Here is a 13,897-nt window from a genome sequence, read left to right as displayed (position 1 = left end):
CCACCTCCGAATCTCGGCGGCAGGCGTCGAAGCACTCGGAAAACCCTAAAGGTTCAGGAAAACATTCCTCTAGTCATGGGAAGGGGGAAACACAACATAAAAAAACCTCAGAACACCAGGTTCAAAAGGAAAAACAAAAAGACCCTAAATCTTTAGGAAAATCCAAGGTCCCTGAACCTGTCACCAAGGGAAAGATTGTTCCTCCCAATCCTCATGATATGGGCATGGATGAGGAACAACAGCAAGAGATGGTTATTCCCAGTTCCAAAGAACAGCGGGGGTGGGGGAATTTACGCTCAACTCCACGGGTGGTTAATTCCCTTTCTCCATTTGCAGAAGAATATTCCTAATAGTTCACAGTTCGGGGAGAGCTTCAGTTTGAGTAAGAGGTAGTCAGAGTTCTGACTCAATTGCCCTTGGCTCCTTCTGATGGTGAGCGTGTCCTTGGCCCCTTTGACCAGTCCGGTCTTGCCTAAATATGGTGTAGCCGCATGGGGACGGCAAGGGAAACGGCAGAGCCAGAGGTCTCATTTAACCAAGTCTCGCAGAGAAAGAGTAGGTCAAGATTGTCCGTGAGGATAAGATCATGCACACCCAGGGTGTGTGCTCACATTTGGATTGTGTCACAGGGATAACAAGGTTGGATATTTGATCCATATAGGTGGTTAATGCGTGTGTTAGTTTGATGTTCAGTTCTTCTATCGCTTATGGTTAGCTCTCCCACAAATTTCACCTGGATTGCTCCTCGTTACTCCTCCATTCACTTTGGGATATTGGCTAACGTCAATGACAATAAGTTGGATATTTGATCCAAATAGGAAGTTAATGCGTGGGTTAGCTTGATTTTCAGCCCATTGCATATTGTTAGCCACCATTCTGCCCCACAGCGGTCTTTCAGCTCTTAAGACTCCCAAGTGTCTCGTTCTCTGTGTTATCGCTGGGCAAAACAAGGTTAGATGTTTTAGTGTCTCTGTGTTTTTACAGAGCCTGATCTTACCTTTGAATGGATTAATTTTCCGACTTTCCAAGATGTCTTTCATAAGAAATAGATTAAAACGAAATTTCATGAACAGGTTCTGATGATACGGGTTCAGACATTAATGTAGATATTTTAGTAATTTGTTCATAGATTTGGATTCATTGCAGACGTTTTGGAACAATGTGTGTTTATGCCTTTGGTCTTCAGTATCAGACTAGTCTCCGTTCCAAAGTTTCCTTTCCACAGCATCAGGATTTGTCTGTAGCATGGTCTTGGACGTGTTGAGATCTGCTAGTATGTTGTTACAATTATCAACCCATTCTTTAAGGATCGGTTCATTCTGGTACTTGCATTTTGATTGCAAGATATTGAACTGGGGGGGATTCTCATCCATCGTGATTTTCCTGTAGAGTGATGGTGTACTCCAGATCACTCTAGCGTTATAGATATCAATCCCAACTCGTATGTTATGATGACTCTGGGTACGCCTCTTGGCAGATGCAACAGCATACGCCAGAATTTTTTCTCCAATGACGACCATCTGTTCCAGGGGCAACCTAGTGCGCAGTCCACTCTGAATTAATGCAGGGACAACCTTTTGTTTATCGAAAGCTGTAGCTGAGAAGAGCGAGAATTTACAGAGTTTCTTATAAACAGTGACTCCTTGCGCTGTTTGTTTTTTGTTTTGGTAAACCTAACCCAGGGGAGATTGCTGATGCTCGAGTTGATCCACATCCCTAGGTATCTTGTTGAGTCCACTCTGTTCAGCTTTTCCTTTCCCAGCCGCCAATAGGTCTTTTTGGTTTTTCTCCTTCCTTTTAGATTTTGTAATGTTAACATTTCTGATTTGGAGGCATTGATGTTTAAGCCGTTCTGTTCTACATAGTTTTCATGTAGGGTCCGACTTCTTTTGCAAGCCTATTGGTATTGCATCCCACAGCACAAGGTCGTCGGCATAAATCATCCATCCCAGATGTTTTCCATTAATTTTTGGCGAGAACGAGGTGGCACTTCCCAGTATCTCCCTGATGTCGGTTATGAAGAGGTTCAAGAAGAGAGACACCAGAGGGCAGCCCCGTTTGACTCCTCTGTGTTTTGATTGGTTTAGAAAGAGTGCCCGATTGTTCTAGGCGTATTCTTATTTCGGTGTCTTGAGTGCAGCTTCTTGATCGCTAGAATGAGGCTTTTTGGGCAATTCTATCTTTAGTTTTATACATAGTAGCTCTCTATCCATGCTATCAAAAGCATGAGCCAGGTCTACGAAGGCCAAGTCAATTTTTGCTCCTTGTCTGATAGCTTTCATTTCCTTACCGAGCCTGTTCCCTTTTATAACCAGCTTGCTACTCTGTGTTATTAATCTAGGTGGTTAGGATATTTTTCCATACAGTATAGTCTCTTTCCGTATTGCACAATTTATGTTAACAAAGGAACACTATTGATGGCGTATGTTTTGAAAATTACACTATAGAGGAATGAGTATATTTGCTTCTAAGCATGTGGCCAGCAACTCGGAGTAGGACTGAGTTCACAGTTTCGAAGATTAGTGACTGCAAAGTTTCACTTCTGTACATCTGACATTTAATTATATGTAGAGTAGCAGTTGATAAGTCTATTTTCCTTATTTGTTGTAGGAAGACAGGAAGCTCTGTACCCCTGATGAAGTCAGATTGAATTGAAACGCATTGGTTTAAGAAGATTAGTTCTCTCATTGAACTCCGAAGCTCCCTGTTGAAACCTATGTTCAGATTTCAAATAACTGGTGACAATATGTGAGCAATTGAATTTAGATAGTTTTATGTATATTAATTCTATGTTTAAACTTGAGTTGATCTTGAGAATTTTCTTCTTTATAAATGGTGTATAACGTTTGTGAATTGTTTTCACAAGTATTGAATCGTACGTTATTTGCTGGATGACTATAATGTGAAGGTTTGAATAAAATGTGTATGCACATCCTTGTTTTGAATGGTTAAGAGTGCTACAAGGACTATGCACAGCATGTGTTGAGTATTTATTGTACAGTATTTCGTTAGATTAGATTGTTAGAAACATTAGCAAAAATGTTGTACATGACCTATTTATAAAGTGAAGAATTTGTAGTGCCCCCACCAAATTCTACCTAAAGCAAGTGTTCATAAGAAAATATAATTAACCTGTCTGTTCCCCCTGCAGTGGTGTCAGACAAGGTTGCCCCATTGAATCACTCTTATTTTGCCACAATTTTGAAACGCTAGCCTGCTTCCTGAGGGACTGAAGCATGCATTTATACTCCATCAAAATGATAGTGTCACAATATGAAAATGATAGGCTGCACTCTTAAACATTCAGCACACAATCTCATTCTACTAGTCAGTGATACCAAACTATTTGGGAAATTGGTCAATTGGGACAAATCCAAACTTGTTCCCTTGATAAGTGGCTGAAATGGAGGACCCAGAAGTTAATTGGAAGGAGGGCACAATCCTGTAACGGTTTATATATGTTTCCACCTACCCAAAAATACCAAATTACATGATAACGCTATGGTCTTTAGAATTCAAGCTAAAATAACTGACGTCATGACCCATAGGAATCGGGGCCCAAATCTCTGGCTAAGATGATCCCGCATCTCAATCCCTTGCCCGGGTAATTCTCAAATGCTTTAAACCTTAACAAAGGACTTGCTCTGGTAGGGCGCAAAATGTGCAATGTCCGCTAGCCATTGGCTATTGATAATTGACTCTTGGCGAGTAAAAAAAATGGTGTAGTGTGGTGATGAGTGACTTTCTGTGGCTGGCTAGTAGCTTGCAACTTGACCTTTTTAGCCCTGGTTCTGGCTTCCAAGGTATGTAGGGTCTGGTGCGCCTCTAGTTAAATCATATCTTGGCATTTGTATTTGTATTGGTGGACTATCAGTCCTGAATTTAGAGCTGTACTACCATATAGCTCTGGTGCAATAGTTTTGTTGATCATGTACACAATAAGGACCTACATCTACATATAGCTGTGGCACATCCTACATTAAGGTAAGTACTGTTGGGGCGGGTAAATGAGCAAGTGCTTGAGGTTTGAAATTCAGACGGTACATAAGGCTGAAGGGCATTCCAATCCTTGACGCTACGTTCTGGGAAATCGCACCCTATACACTTTGGCCTTCTTGCTGTTTGACACAGAGGGCATAGCAATTATATTTGAGCAACTTGCTGGACTAGGCATCACCACACTTGTGGAGCTGTATATCAGCAGGGTCTTCATTTTGCTTGACCAGTTCCAAGTGAAAGGTGAGGAAAATGAACTTATTTCTCTACTTGGAGGTTCTTCTATTCACTCGAAAAATTCATGACTCGTGCCCGACGGAACCCTTCAGCTGATACCTAACCAGTGCTCCAGATAAGATTTTGAAGTGGGATTATTTTACTCCCCATTTATTAAAGTTGGGAGTAAAATGATTTTTTAGGGAGTAAAAAAAAAAAGTAAGTCCCGTTCCTAATGAGTATTTTCTAAGCGATTAAAATGTTTTACAGTAAAACAAAACATTTTGTAATAAACATCTCTTTGCACATAGTCATTCATGCGTATTAAAAGATACGTTTTTACTGCTTCGGATCAGGCTGTAATAATAGTGTTTTGTTCCTGAGGTTCTACGTGTACTGCTATTCCAAACCTATCCACAGATCTCTGTGGGTGAAAGCAGAGTACAGGCACCTTATGTGTCTGTTTCCTATTCTTTTGTTTGGGAGTAGTTTTACTCCCTATTTGTAATTTTTGGGAGTATTTGCCTATTATTAAGGAGTAAAAGTGGCTGATACCTTATCCGTAGGGCTGTACCCAACTTCTGCTCAGTGAATCCATCATGTGCTCCTGTTGAACCCAAAGCTTTTATTTAGATCTATATAGGCCAACATGCAGTGGTTTGTCCTAAATATTTCTCTTGCCTAATTCCCTCCACCCATGTCTTTTTACTTGGACCACTTGCTATAGAAACGCCTCATTTTTTTTTTAATGGCTGTTTTTCAAGTTATTCCATGAAGTAAAACATTTTGGGCCTCATCAGGAGTCCAGTGGTATTCCAGGGCAATTACTGCTGAGCGAAAATAGTGTTACCATATGGTCATGCGGCGGAATTGGCACTGCATCACAACCTGGCGTGAACGCGTGCCCGACTCCAGCGGTAACACTACTACCCAGTGGAAATGGCGCCAAAGTAAGGGTTCCCACTGAAACATCGGCGTTAATGGCGCTACCAGCGGTGACCCCAGCAAAATTGCCTCCAGTGGAAATTGCGTCATCGCCGGAACGGGATGCATTGCAGCAGCCATTTTGAAAAACACAAACCATTCAATATCTCCACTTCCTGCAGCCATTCGGACCTGGGAACAAGCCAGAATGTCCCCTCAACCTCCAGCAAAAGTGCATGCACAAATGACAGTGTAGCTTAAGATGCTCCAGTGGACAGTCAGGTACACATGTCATCAGACCCAGAAGCTAGGCATGCCAACAGGGTGGAGTGAGGGTGTGACGCATCAGCCATCCTCCACTGCAGCCATGGGGCACGGCACCAAGCGCACCCCTGTGCGTCACAGCAGCAGGAAGGGGTGGCAAGTGACATATCCAAGTGCCATGTGCACCGCACCCCTGCTTGTGCACCCTGTGCCATCGGGATTGTGGTGTGTGAGCAACCACATCATTGTGCAGCAGTCACACCAGCATGCTGCGGGCCCACTTGGCTTGCCCCATGTCTGGCATGGCAGACGAGACAGAAGGAAGTTAACGTCCCACCTACACCGACATGGACTCAGCTGGCCAATCGCTGTACACCACAGGGCACCCCTGCTGGTTGCACAGCATTGCCCCATAGAGCCCTGCCAGTGCCATGGAGTAAGCCACTACACCCACCGCCACAATCTGAGTGCCACCTGGGGGAGGGGATGTGACCACAAGCATGCATGCCAAACAATTGCACCAGCATGGACACCCTGCCATCCCCACACAAAGGCCAAAGACCAACTGGCCATGTGTCTCACACTCATAGCTGCGACCATCCCCATAATGGAGTGCCCACATGCAATCTCCCCATACCAACCATGGCCATCTGCCCATATGAGTGGGGTCCCACTCTGTACCATAGTAAATGTGTCTTTCTTGCCACCACACATGGGGGTACCATGCTTGACAACATTTCCTATGTCACCTACAGGCATTTGCGCATCGCCAGATGCACCAGAGGAGGACATGGTGGCAGGCCCATCTGGGAGTGACACATCCAGGCCCTCAAGGAACGTTACCGCCCCGCAAAGGCGTAGACGGGCTACTCCAAGGCAGATGACCCCCCCCCCCCCCCTCCTTGACACCGTAACCCAGCAGGGCCAAGCCAAAGACCTCTTCACAGCCCACCAGAACCACTGCAAGGCCCACTGCAGCTGGAGGGTCTGACGCCAAGGCCACACCTCCAGGCAGGGCGACTGTGGAAGCACAGGACACCTGTAACGCCCACCTGGTTCCCACGGGGGCGCTGATCTAGTCTGGATTACTGCGGCCTCTTCTAGCGTGATGCGCAGGACCCGGGACACCGATTGGACAGGACCTCCAAATCGTGCTTCCTTGGCCCGTAGGAATATCCTTCTGCAGATGAGAAAGGGGATTAACAGTCTGCAGAATGGTGTGCTAGCTCCCCCCTTCCCCCCTTCCCCCCTTCGTTCCTCTCTATTCCTCCAAACCCGGTTTAAGCTCACCTTATGGTTTGGAAGGTTGAACTCTCCATCCTGCTTCTGGTGCAGGGGCGCACGTTCGTCCAGTTACTTCACTGGTTTTCAGAATGGCGCTGACAAAATCCACTTGACTTTCCTGAGCGATGCGCCGTAAGTATGAAAGTTCAAAGTTCAAGTGAGGCCCCCTTTATGCTGTCTTTCTCACCTGTGATCTGTCCTTTATTTCAGGTGCACAATGAAGGCGATGCGTCGAGGGGTTAACCTGCCGAGGTGAGTAGTAATGAGGGCGATCCCTCTAGATGTCCTTATCATTCCTCTGAAATGTCTCTAGTCCTTTCTCCATAGGGGCTGGGGTACGGTACCTGCCAACGGGGCGGCGCCGACCCGAAATGTGGAAGAAAAGCCGGTAAGTATTATGGCTGTTAATCAGGCTTTCCTTCTGTGTGTCCTTCTGCTCACCTTTTTGTTTCTTCCTCTCTCCCCTAGGTGCAGAGATGTGGCGTCCGATGCTGACAGCCGCGATGGAGCCGGGAGATGTCTCGAGGACAGGACAGGTGATTGAAGCGTGGCGCTGCAGCGAGCAACGCGATGCTTTTAAATTGAAGTCTTCCTTCAGGGATGCTGGCGAGAAGATTCCGGATGCAGGTAAGAAGCTTGAAATAATCCTTGATTTTCACCTTTCTCTTCTCTTCCTTCCTTGCAGGTCTTCCAGGTTCAAGGCGGGCGTGGCTGTAGTCCAGGAGCAGGAGCAGACACGGTGAGCGTTAAGCTGCAGGAAGCAGAACAACGCGAAGCATGAGCTACTGTCTGGGCGTGGCTTAAATAGCCTCCAAAGAAGTCCCAGGTATGTATCCTTCCCCAACGATGTATGTATCCTTCCCTGGCCACGCCCGAGTGAAAAAATAGTCCCTTTCAGGTCTCAGGGAGGCCTGAAGCGTGCAGCATGGTCTGCATCAGGTAAGTGCACAAAACACCTCCCTTTATGAGCCTGGCACCTATGGCACCAGGACTGAGTCCAAAGAGTCCCTATAAGGGGCCGCTGGGCTTTTACCCGAGGGCATGATGCCTGCTTCCGGGGGTGCTGGGCCTGGCCTGATGCTCCGGGGGTAGGCATCATGACAACACCAGCCCACGTCACCACATACAGTAGGGCCACAAACCCCTGTGGACACTTGTCGCCGCCAGTGCATAGCCCTTACTGCTGTTAGCATTCACCAACCCCTGTGTGCCCTCGCAGATGCCATCGTGCTCAGACACCTGAGCCAGACATTGATACACCTTTGTATGGCATTCCTGACAACAGCCCGGAGCCACTGCACAGCTCACTCCCATACGAGACACACCACCAAGCAGCACTGTGCTGCTGAGGCTGGAGGAGATGGAGCGGAGACCGGGGAGAGGGAGATTGAGGCGATGGGGCACACGCACTCTGAACACCTATAGGCCATACGTGACAGCATACGTGGCAACCAACAGTTCTGAGAGGCCTGAGAAGGCCTTATCGGTGAAAGGTGTTTCTCATCGTTCCCGCTCTTTTGGCGACGCCAGAACCATTGAGGGGGCAAGCAGTGAGTTTTTGAACCGTAGTTCCTCCTTTACCGGCAATGCCGAGGTCCTTCCTGTGAAGGCTAGTTTGGCTATTGGTATGTCACAGAAACATCCCAGGCCGCGTAGTACCGGCTCGGCCGAGGTTCCTTATGTAAAGGCTAAAATGAAGACCCCTGATCCACAGGTTGGGACCTCTGCCTCACTTCCACACATGCCGCAGTTCCCCTCAGGTGACGGCAAAATGGCGGCCGTTCCCGCCACGACCACAGCAGCCATTTTCGGCGCTTCCCCTACAACTACGCAACTATGCCTCAGGTGTAGGGATTGGTTCTGTTGGTGAACATAAGGTTCCTTGTGCGCATTTGTTTCGTCCAGTTTACGACTGGAATGCTTGGATGCCCCTTCCGCACAACATCTCGCTGCCTGTGGGTTTGGCACTCTTGATTTATGTGGACACCTCTGGAGATGGGCCTGCTTGGCAACCCTCCCCTCTGTGTCCCTGGAATTATCCCCCTCATGAGAGGCCTTCTCCGGCAGCTCGAAAGCTTTCTCCGGAGGACGCCTTTTTCGGCAAATTTCAGGTACTCATGCGTACCGACCCCATGAGAGAGTATTTTTAAGGGTCTTTTTAGAGATATGCCTGCCTGCGCCACCGGCTCCACCCGCACCTCTGGTGGTTCCGCCGGTGCCGCCTTTGCCTGCGGTGCCTCCCCCTACCCTTCCGCCCTTACTTCCGCTGTCCCCGGTGGACAAGGCGGTGCCCGACGTGGTTCAGCGCGATCCTGACTTGTCGGATGATGCACAGGGCGATCAGGACAGCGAAGACCAGCCACGCTCTATTTGAGTCTTTCACGACCGGGTGCTGGACATGTGTCTATTGGATGTTCCACTGCCCGAGGCACCCGCTCCGCAGGAGGGTGTGCTTTCGGGGGTGTTCACCTTGTCACCTTCGGAGCGTACCGGCCTGTTGTTGCAGAAGGACTTTTTGGCTGAGGTCCGTAGAGTCTGTGAGAAACCACACTCTGGACTTTTCCTCAATAAGAAAATTGACATGCGCTACAGGCTGCGTTCTTCGGAAGAAGTGGCCCTAGCATCTTGTCTGCCCCCCTCCACCACGGTGGTGGCTGCGGCCACTCTACAGTCGAGGCCTGCAGCATCCTCTTCTTCGATGGCTACTCAGGTCCTGGGGAAAGAGGACAAGCTTCTCGACTCCCTTGGGAGGAAGATTTTCGCTAACTCGGCCCTCCAGCTACAGCAGGCGAATGCAGAACTGGTGTTAGCGGGGGCGAATATGAAGATGTGGAAAGGTCTGTCGGAGTTCGAGGAGTTCATTCCGGTCGAGAAGCTGGAGGACTTTAAGGCAGGATTGTCGGATGCTGGAGGTCGCGGCTCATCACGTTGACACTTCGGCTCTGGACCATATGCTTGGGGTTGATGCCTCTCGGCAGGCTTGGTTGCATGCCACCAAGTTCTCAAAGGAGGTGCAGGACAAAGTGTTGGACCTGCCGTTTGACGGTAAGGAGCTTTTTCATTCCACAACGGATGTAGAGCTGACCAAAACAAAGGACAGCACCCAGCCAGCCAAGTCCTTGTCCGTCCTGGTTAAAACCCTTTACCCTTTTTAGGACCCAGAGACCGTTGTCACAAAGCTGGCCTTCCTCTGGTTTCAGGGGGTTTCTAGATTGGAAATCCCGCCGAGTGGATACCCCTTCAGGGAGTTCCTGCCGGAGGCAGCAACAGACTCACTTTTTCTCCCGTTCCTCAGCCTCCTCCTCAGGTGGTAACACCACCGAAAAACCTGCCAAATGAGGGTTCTCCGTGCTCGCACGAGACCCCGGTGGGAGGACGCATTGCGTCTCATTGGGAGGCGTGGCAGACCATCACCGAAGACCGGTGGGTCTTGTCAGTCGCTCGGGCGGGCTTCCGCTTACCTCTACCACCTACCCCACCCTGCAACCCTTCTTTTCAGCAGTCGGGGTCGCCCTCCCTCAGAGCCGAGGTTCAGAAGTTGCTGGACCTCAGAGTAGTAGAACCCGTTCCCCTAGGGGAGCGAGTGGAGGGCTTCTACTCCCGACTGTTTATGGTGCCCAAACCCAACCAGGCTGGCCTGCGCACCATCCTAGACCTTTCCGAGTTCAATCTTTTCCTACCCCAAGAGAAATTCAAGATGATCACGCCCAGCCAGATACGGTCCTCTTTACAGATGGGCGATTGGCTCAGTGTGGTAGACCTTCATGATGCGTACATGCATATACTGATCTGGAATCCACACAGGAGATACCTCCGTTTCTCGGTGGGAGAGGAGCGATTTCCAGTTCTGATTGCTTTCTTTAGGCCGCAGCTCGGCACTGCGTGTCTTTACGAAAATGTCGGTGATCGCGGCCCATCTTCGTCTGCAGGGTATCCATGTGTATCCGTACTTATTCGATTGGCTCCTGCACAGCCATTGCCCGCTGAAAGCTGCGTGCAATCTTCAGTCCCTCCTCCAGCTCTTGTTCTGTCTCGGGCTGTCAATGAACTGGCGGAAGTCTTCCATGACGGTCTCTCAGGACTTGATTTTCCTGGGTTTTCACTGGAACACGATCGACTGCAGGGTTTACCTGACCGGGGACAGAATGTCGGATCTGTTGGCCACGTGTCATATGTTTGTGAGGTCAGAGAGCATGTTGGCTTGGTGGTTCCAGAGGCTTCTGGGCCTCATGGCCTCGTCGTTTTGGCTCTACCTCTTGCTCGTCTCAAGATGAGGTGGACTCAGATGGCTCTTCGGAGTTCCTGATGTCAGGCTGTGGATCCGGACTCAAAGTTGATTTTGTTTCCGGCTTCCATGAGGACGGACCTGGAGTGGTGGTCATCTCTCAGCAACCTGTCGGTGGGTGCAGGTATTCAGGACCCAACCCCGATGGTGACGGTCACGACGGACTCTTCCCTACTGGGGTGGGGCACGACGTTGGATCTTCTTCAGGTCTCGGACCTTTGGTCGCCTCAGTTCCTTCATATAAATCATGTGGAGCTCCTGGCGATTTTCCTGGCCCTCAAAGAGTTCAGACCGGTCATTGCCAACAAAGTGGTCCGTATCTGCACGGACAATGTGGTGTCAATGTATTACATTAACAAGCAAGGAGGCACAAGTCTCCCCCGCTTGTGGACCTGTCCATCCAGATTTGGAAGTGGGTGATTCGTTATGGTGTCTGGCTGGTAGCAGTCCACATCCCGGGCCAGCTGAACATTACAGCAGACGTCCTCAGTCGCGAATGGGACGAATGGGAGCTGAAGGCGGAGATCTTCTCATGGATTTTCCTGCGTAGGGGCACGCCGGAGGTGTACCTCTTCATGACGTCGGCAAGCAAGAAGCTTCCTCCAGGACGGTCTAGGAGCCTCCTCTCTGGGGGACGCTCTTGAGATTCCTTGGCACAACATGAGGGCCTATGCTTTCCCACCTCTGCCTCTAATTCATCGGACGATTTGCAAGCTAAAGAACATGGTGAACTGTTCGCTTCTACTCATAGCCCCATGGTGGCCGGCCAGGTTCTGGTTCTCAGAACTTCAACACCTGTCAGTGTGTGCACCGATCAGGCTACAAGTGACTCCCAATCTGCTTCACCAGGGCGATCAGCAGCTGTGTCACCCCTCCCCACAATCGTTCAGCTTGGCAGCGTGGTGCCTGAGTTCAGGTCCTTAGAACATCTCAACCTGTCTGCTGATAACATGCGCATTATTCAGGCAGCCAGCACACCCTCAACCAGATCTCGGTACAAGAGCAAATGGCTTAGGTTCTGTCATTGGTGCTTAGACAAACAGCTAGACCCAGGGGCGGCTAAGATTGACACTGTGCTGGCCTTCATATCCCACCTCGCAGAGTCGGGTATTCACGTTTTGTCATGCAGAACGTATCTTTCGGCGGTTTCCGCGTACCTATCCACGGACCAATGCTCTTAATCACTGGATTAGACAGAGAATAGGAGGCATTACTCGGGTTTGACGCGCCTTTATCCCCCGGTTCGCAAACCGCACCCGACGTGGAATCTCAACATGGTCCGTACTGCGTTGTGCCATAAACCCTTCGAACCAATGGCCACGGTGGACCTTAAGCACCTTTCGTGGAGGTGTCTTTTTTTGGTTGCCGTTACTTCAGCGAGGCGCGTGAGTGAGCTCCAGACTTTGTCAGTAGAGCATCCCTTTTTGGTTTTCCACAAGGATAAGGTGGTCCCGCGGACAAATCCATCCTTCCTGCCGAAGGTGGTCTCTGATTTCCATCTGAATCAGTCAGTCTCCCTGCCGGTCTTCTTTCCAAACCCTGCTTCAGACACGGAAAGGGTTCTGCATTGTTTGGATGTTGGAAGGGCTCTTAAGTTCTATTTAGACAGAACATCGGAATTTAGGAGCTCTTCTCAACTATTGGTGACCTTTGGTAATCCACAAGGTAGACAGGCTTCTAAGGCGACTATCTCCAGATGGATCGCGGGTTGCATCACAGAGTCTTACACTGTCCAAGGGTTGCAGCCTCCCAAAGGTATTCATGCACACCTGGTGCGGGGCATGGCAGCTGCGGTTGCCTTTCAGAAATATGTCCCCTGGGGGACCATTGCAAAAGCGGCTACATGAGCCTCTCCACGGCTTTTTGTAAGCATTGTCTCGACCTGAGTTCCTGATCTCGCTCAGTTTGGCCAGGCTGTGTTGAAGAACCTTTTTCAGTAAGGGGTTCGCATCCACCCGTAGTTCCTACAAGGAGTGCTTGGGAATCTCCCGTATGGTGGAAAGGGGACGGGACTTAGGAGTATAACCAGGTTACTCACCGTAGTGACGAACTTACTCCTAGTCCATAGTCCCCTTTCCGCCATACGCCCGCCCGCCGTCCTCTCTAATAAGGTTCCTCTGTTATTGCTTAAAGGTCTCTGACCTGGCGATAGAAAAGGACTGAAGGGCGATGCGTGGGGCGGAGCTGAGATGGGCGGGATTACGGCCGCATGCGGTACCCCGCCTAGAAAGAGAGGAAGGACAAAAACAATGTTCGCAAAGATTTTTTGATGCTTTACAAAATGGTCCGGTACCCGTCCGACAGCACAGAGGAATGTCCCATAAGTATGGAGGAAAGGGGACTATGCACTAGGAGTAAGGTGGTCACTACGGTGAGTAACCTGGTTATTCTCTTGCAGTGTTTGTGGCTCACTAACAGGGGTCATTAGCCAGGGCAGCTGTCGGTATCTGGAGTCACCTGCATGGGGGTAGGCACAGGCATTGGTCACAGTGTAAGGTGTGGGGGTGACCTTGCACAATATTAGGGCAATGGACATCTTGTGCATGCAAATGGGCCTTCATTTCATGTCATGTGACTATTCAATGTGCCAGTTCTGAGGAATTGTAGGACAGACACTAGCTCCAGCAGTGGGGGAGGGGCACAATTGTCCGGATGTTCCCGTTTCCTATGTCATCCTGTATTGTGGTGAGCAGCTTTCTTATGCTCTTCCTGTTCAGCTATCATAGCCGAGACGCTGTGTGCGGGAACGGGGGAGGGCGGTGACTGGTCTTGCTCCCTGGATCTGAAAGACGCATATCTCCATGTCCCCATAGTGCAGCCTCACCGGGCGTTCCTCAGGTTCCGGGTCATGGGCTTACATTTTCAATCCAAGGTGCTAGCTTTTGGTCTGAATTCAGCTCTGAGAGTGTTTGTGAGACTCATGAATGC

General features: G+C 49.5%; 1 protein-coding gene across 3 annotated transcripts in view; it reads left to right on the top strand.

Moving 5' to 3' along the window:
- The window catches only part of AP1G1 (adaptor related protein complex 1 subunit gamma 1), a 1,918,561-nt gene that overhangs the window by 231,541 nt on the left and 1,673,123 nt on the right, over positions 1-13,897 (top strand). Inside the window, exon 2 of one of the 3 annotated variants that reach the window (XM_069635471.1) lies at positions 2,611-2,748. The exons of the other annotated variants lie outside the window; for them this stretch is intronic. Coding sequence (XP_069491572.1) covers positions 2,717-2,748 — 32 coding nt within the window. The 5' untranslated portion in view covers positions 2,611-2,716. The remainder of the gene's footprint in view (positions 1-2,610; positions 2,749-13,897) is intronic. 3 annotated transcript variants of the gene reach the window in all.

This window comes from Ambystoma mexicanum, chromosome 1q (assembly GCF_040938575.1).
Source record: "Ambystoma mexicanum isolate Mex_15411 chromosome 1q, UKY_AmexF1_1, whole genome shotgun sequence".
NCBI classification, from domain to species: domain Eukaryota; kingdom Metazoa; phylum Chordata; class Amphibia; order Caudata; family Ambystomatidae; genus Ambystoma; species Ambystoma mexicanum.
The sequence above is the reverse complement of the archived record's forward strand: the minus strand, read 5'-3'. Positions and strand labels throughout refer to the sequence as shown.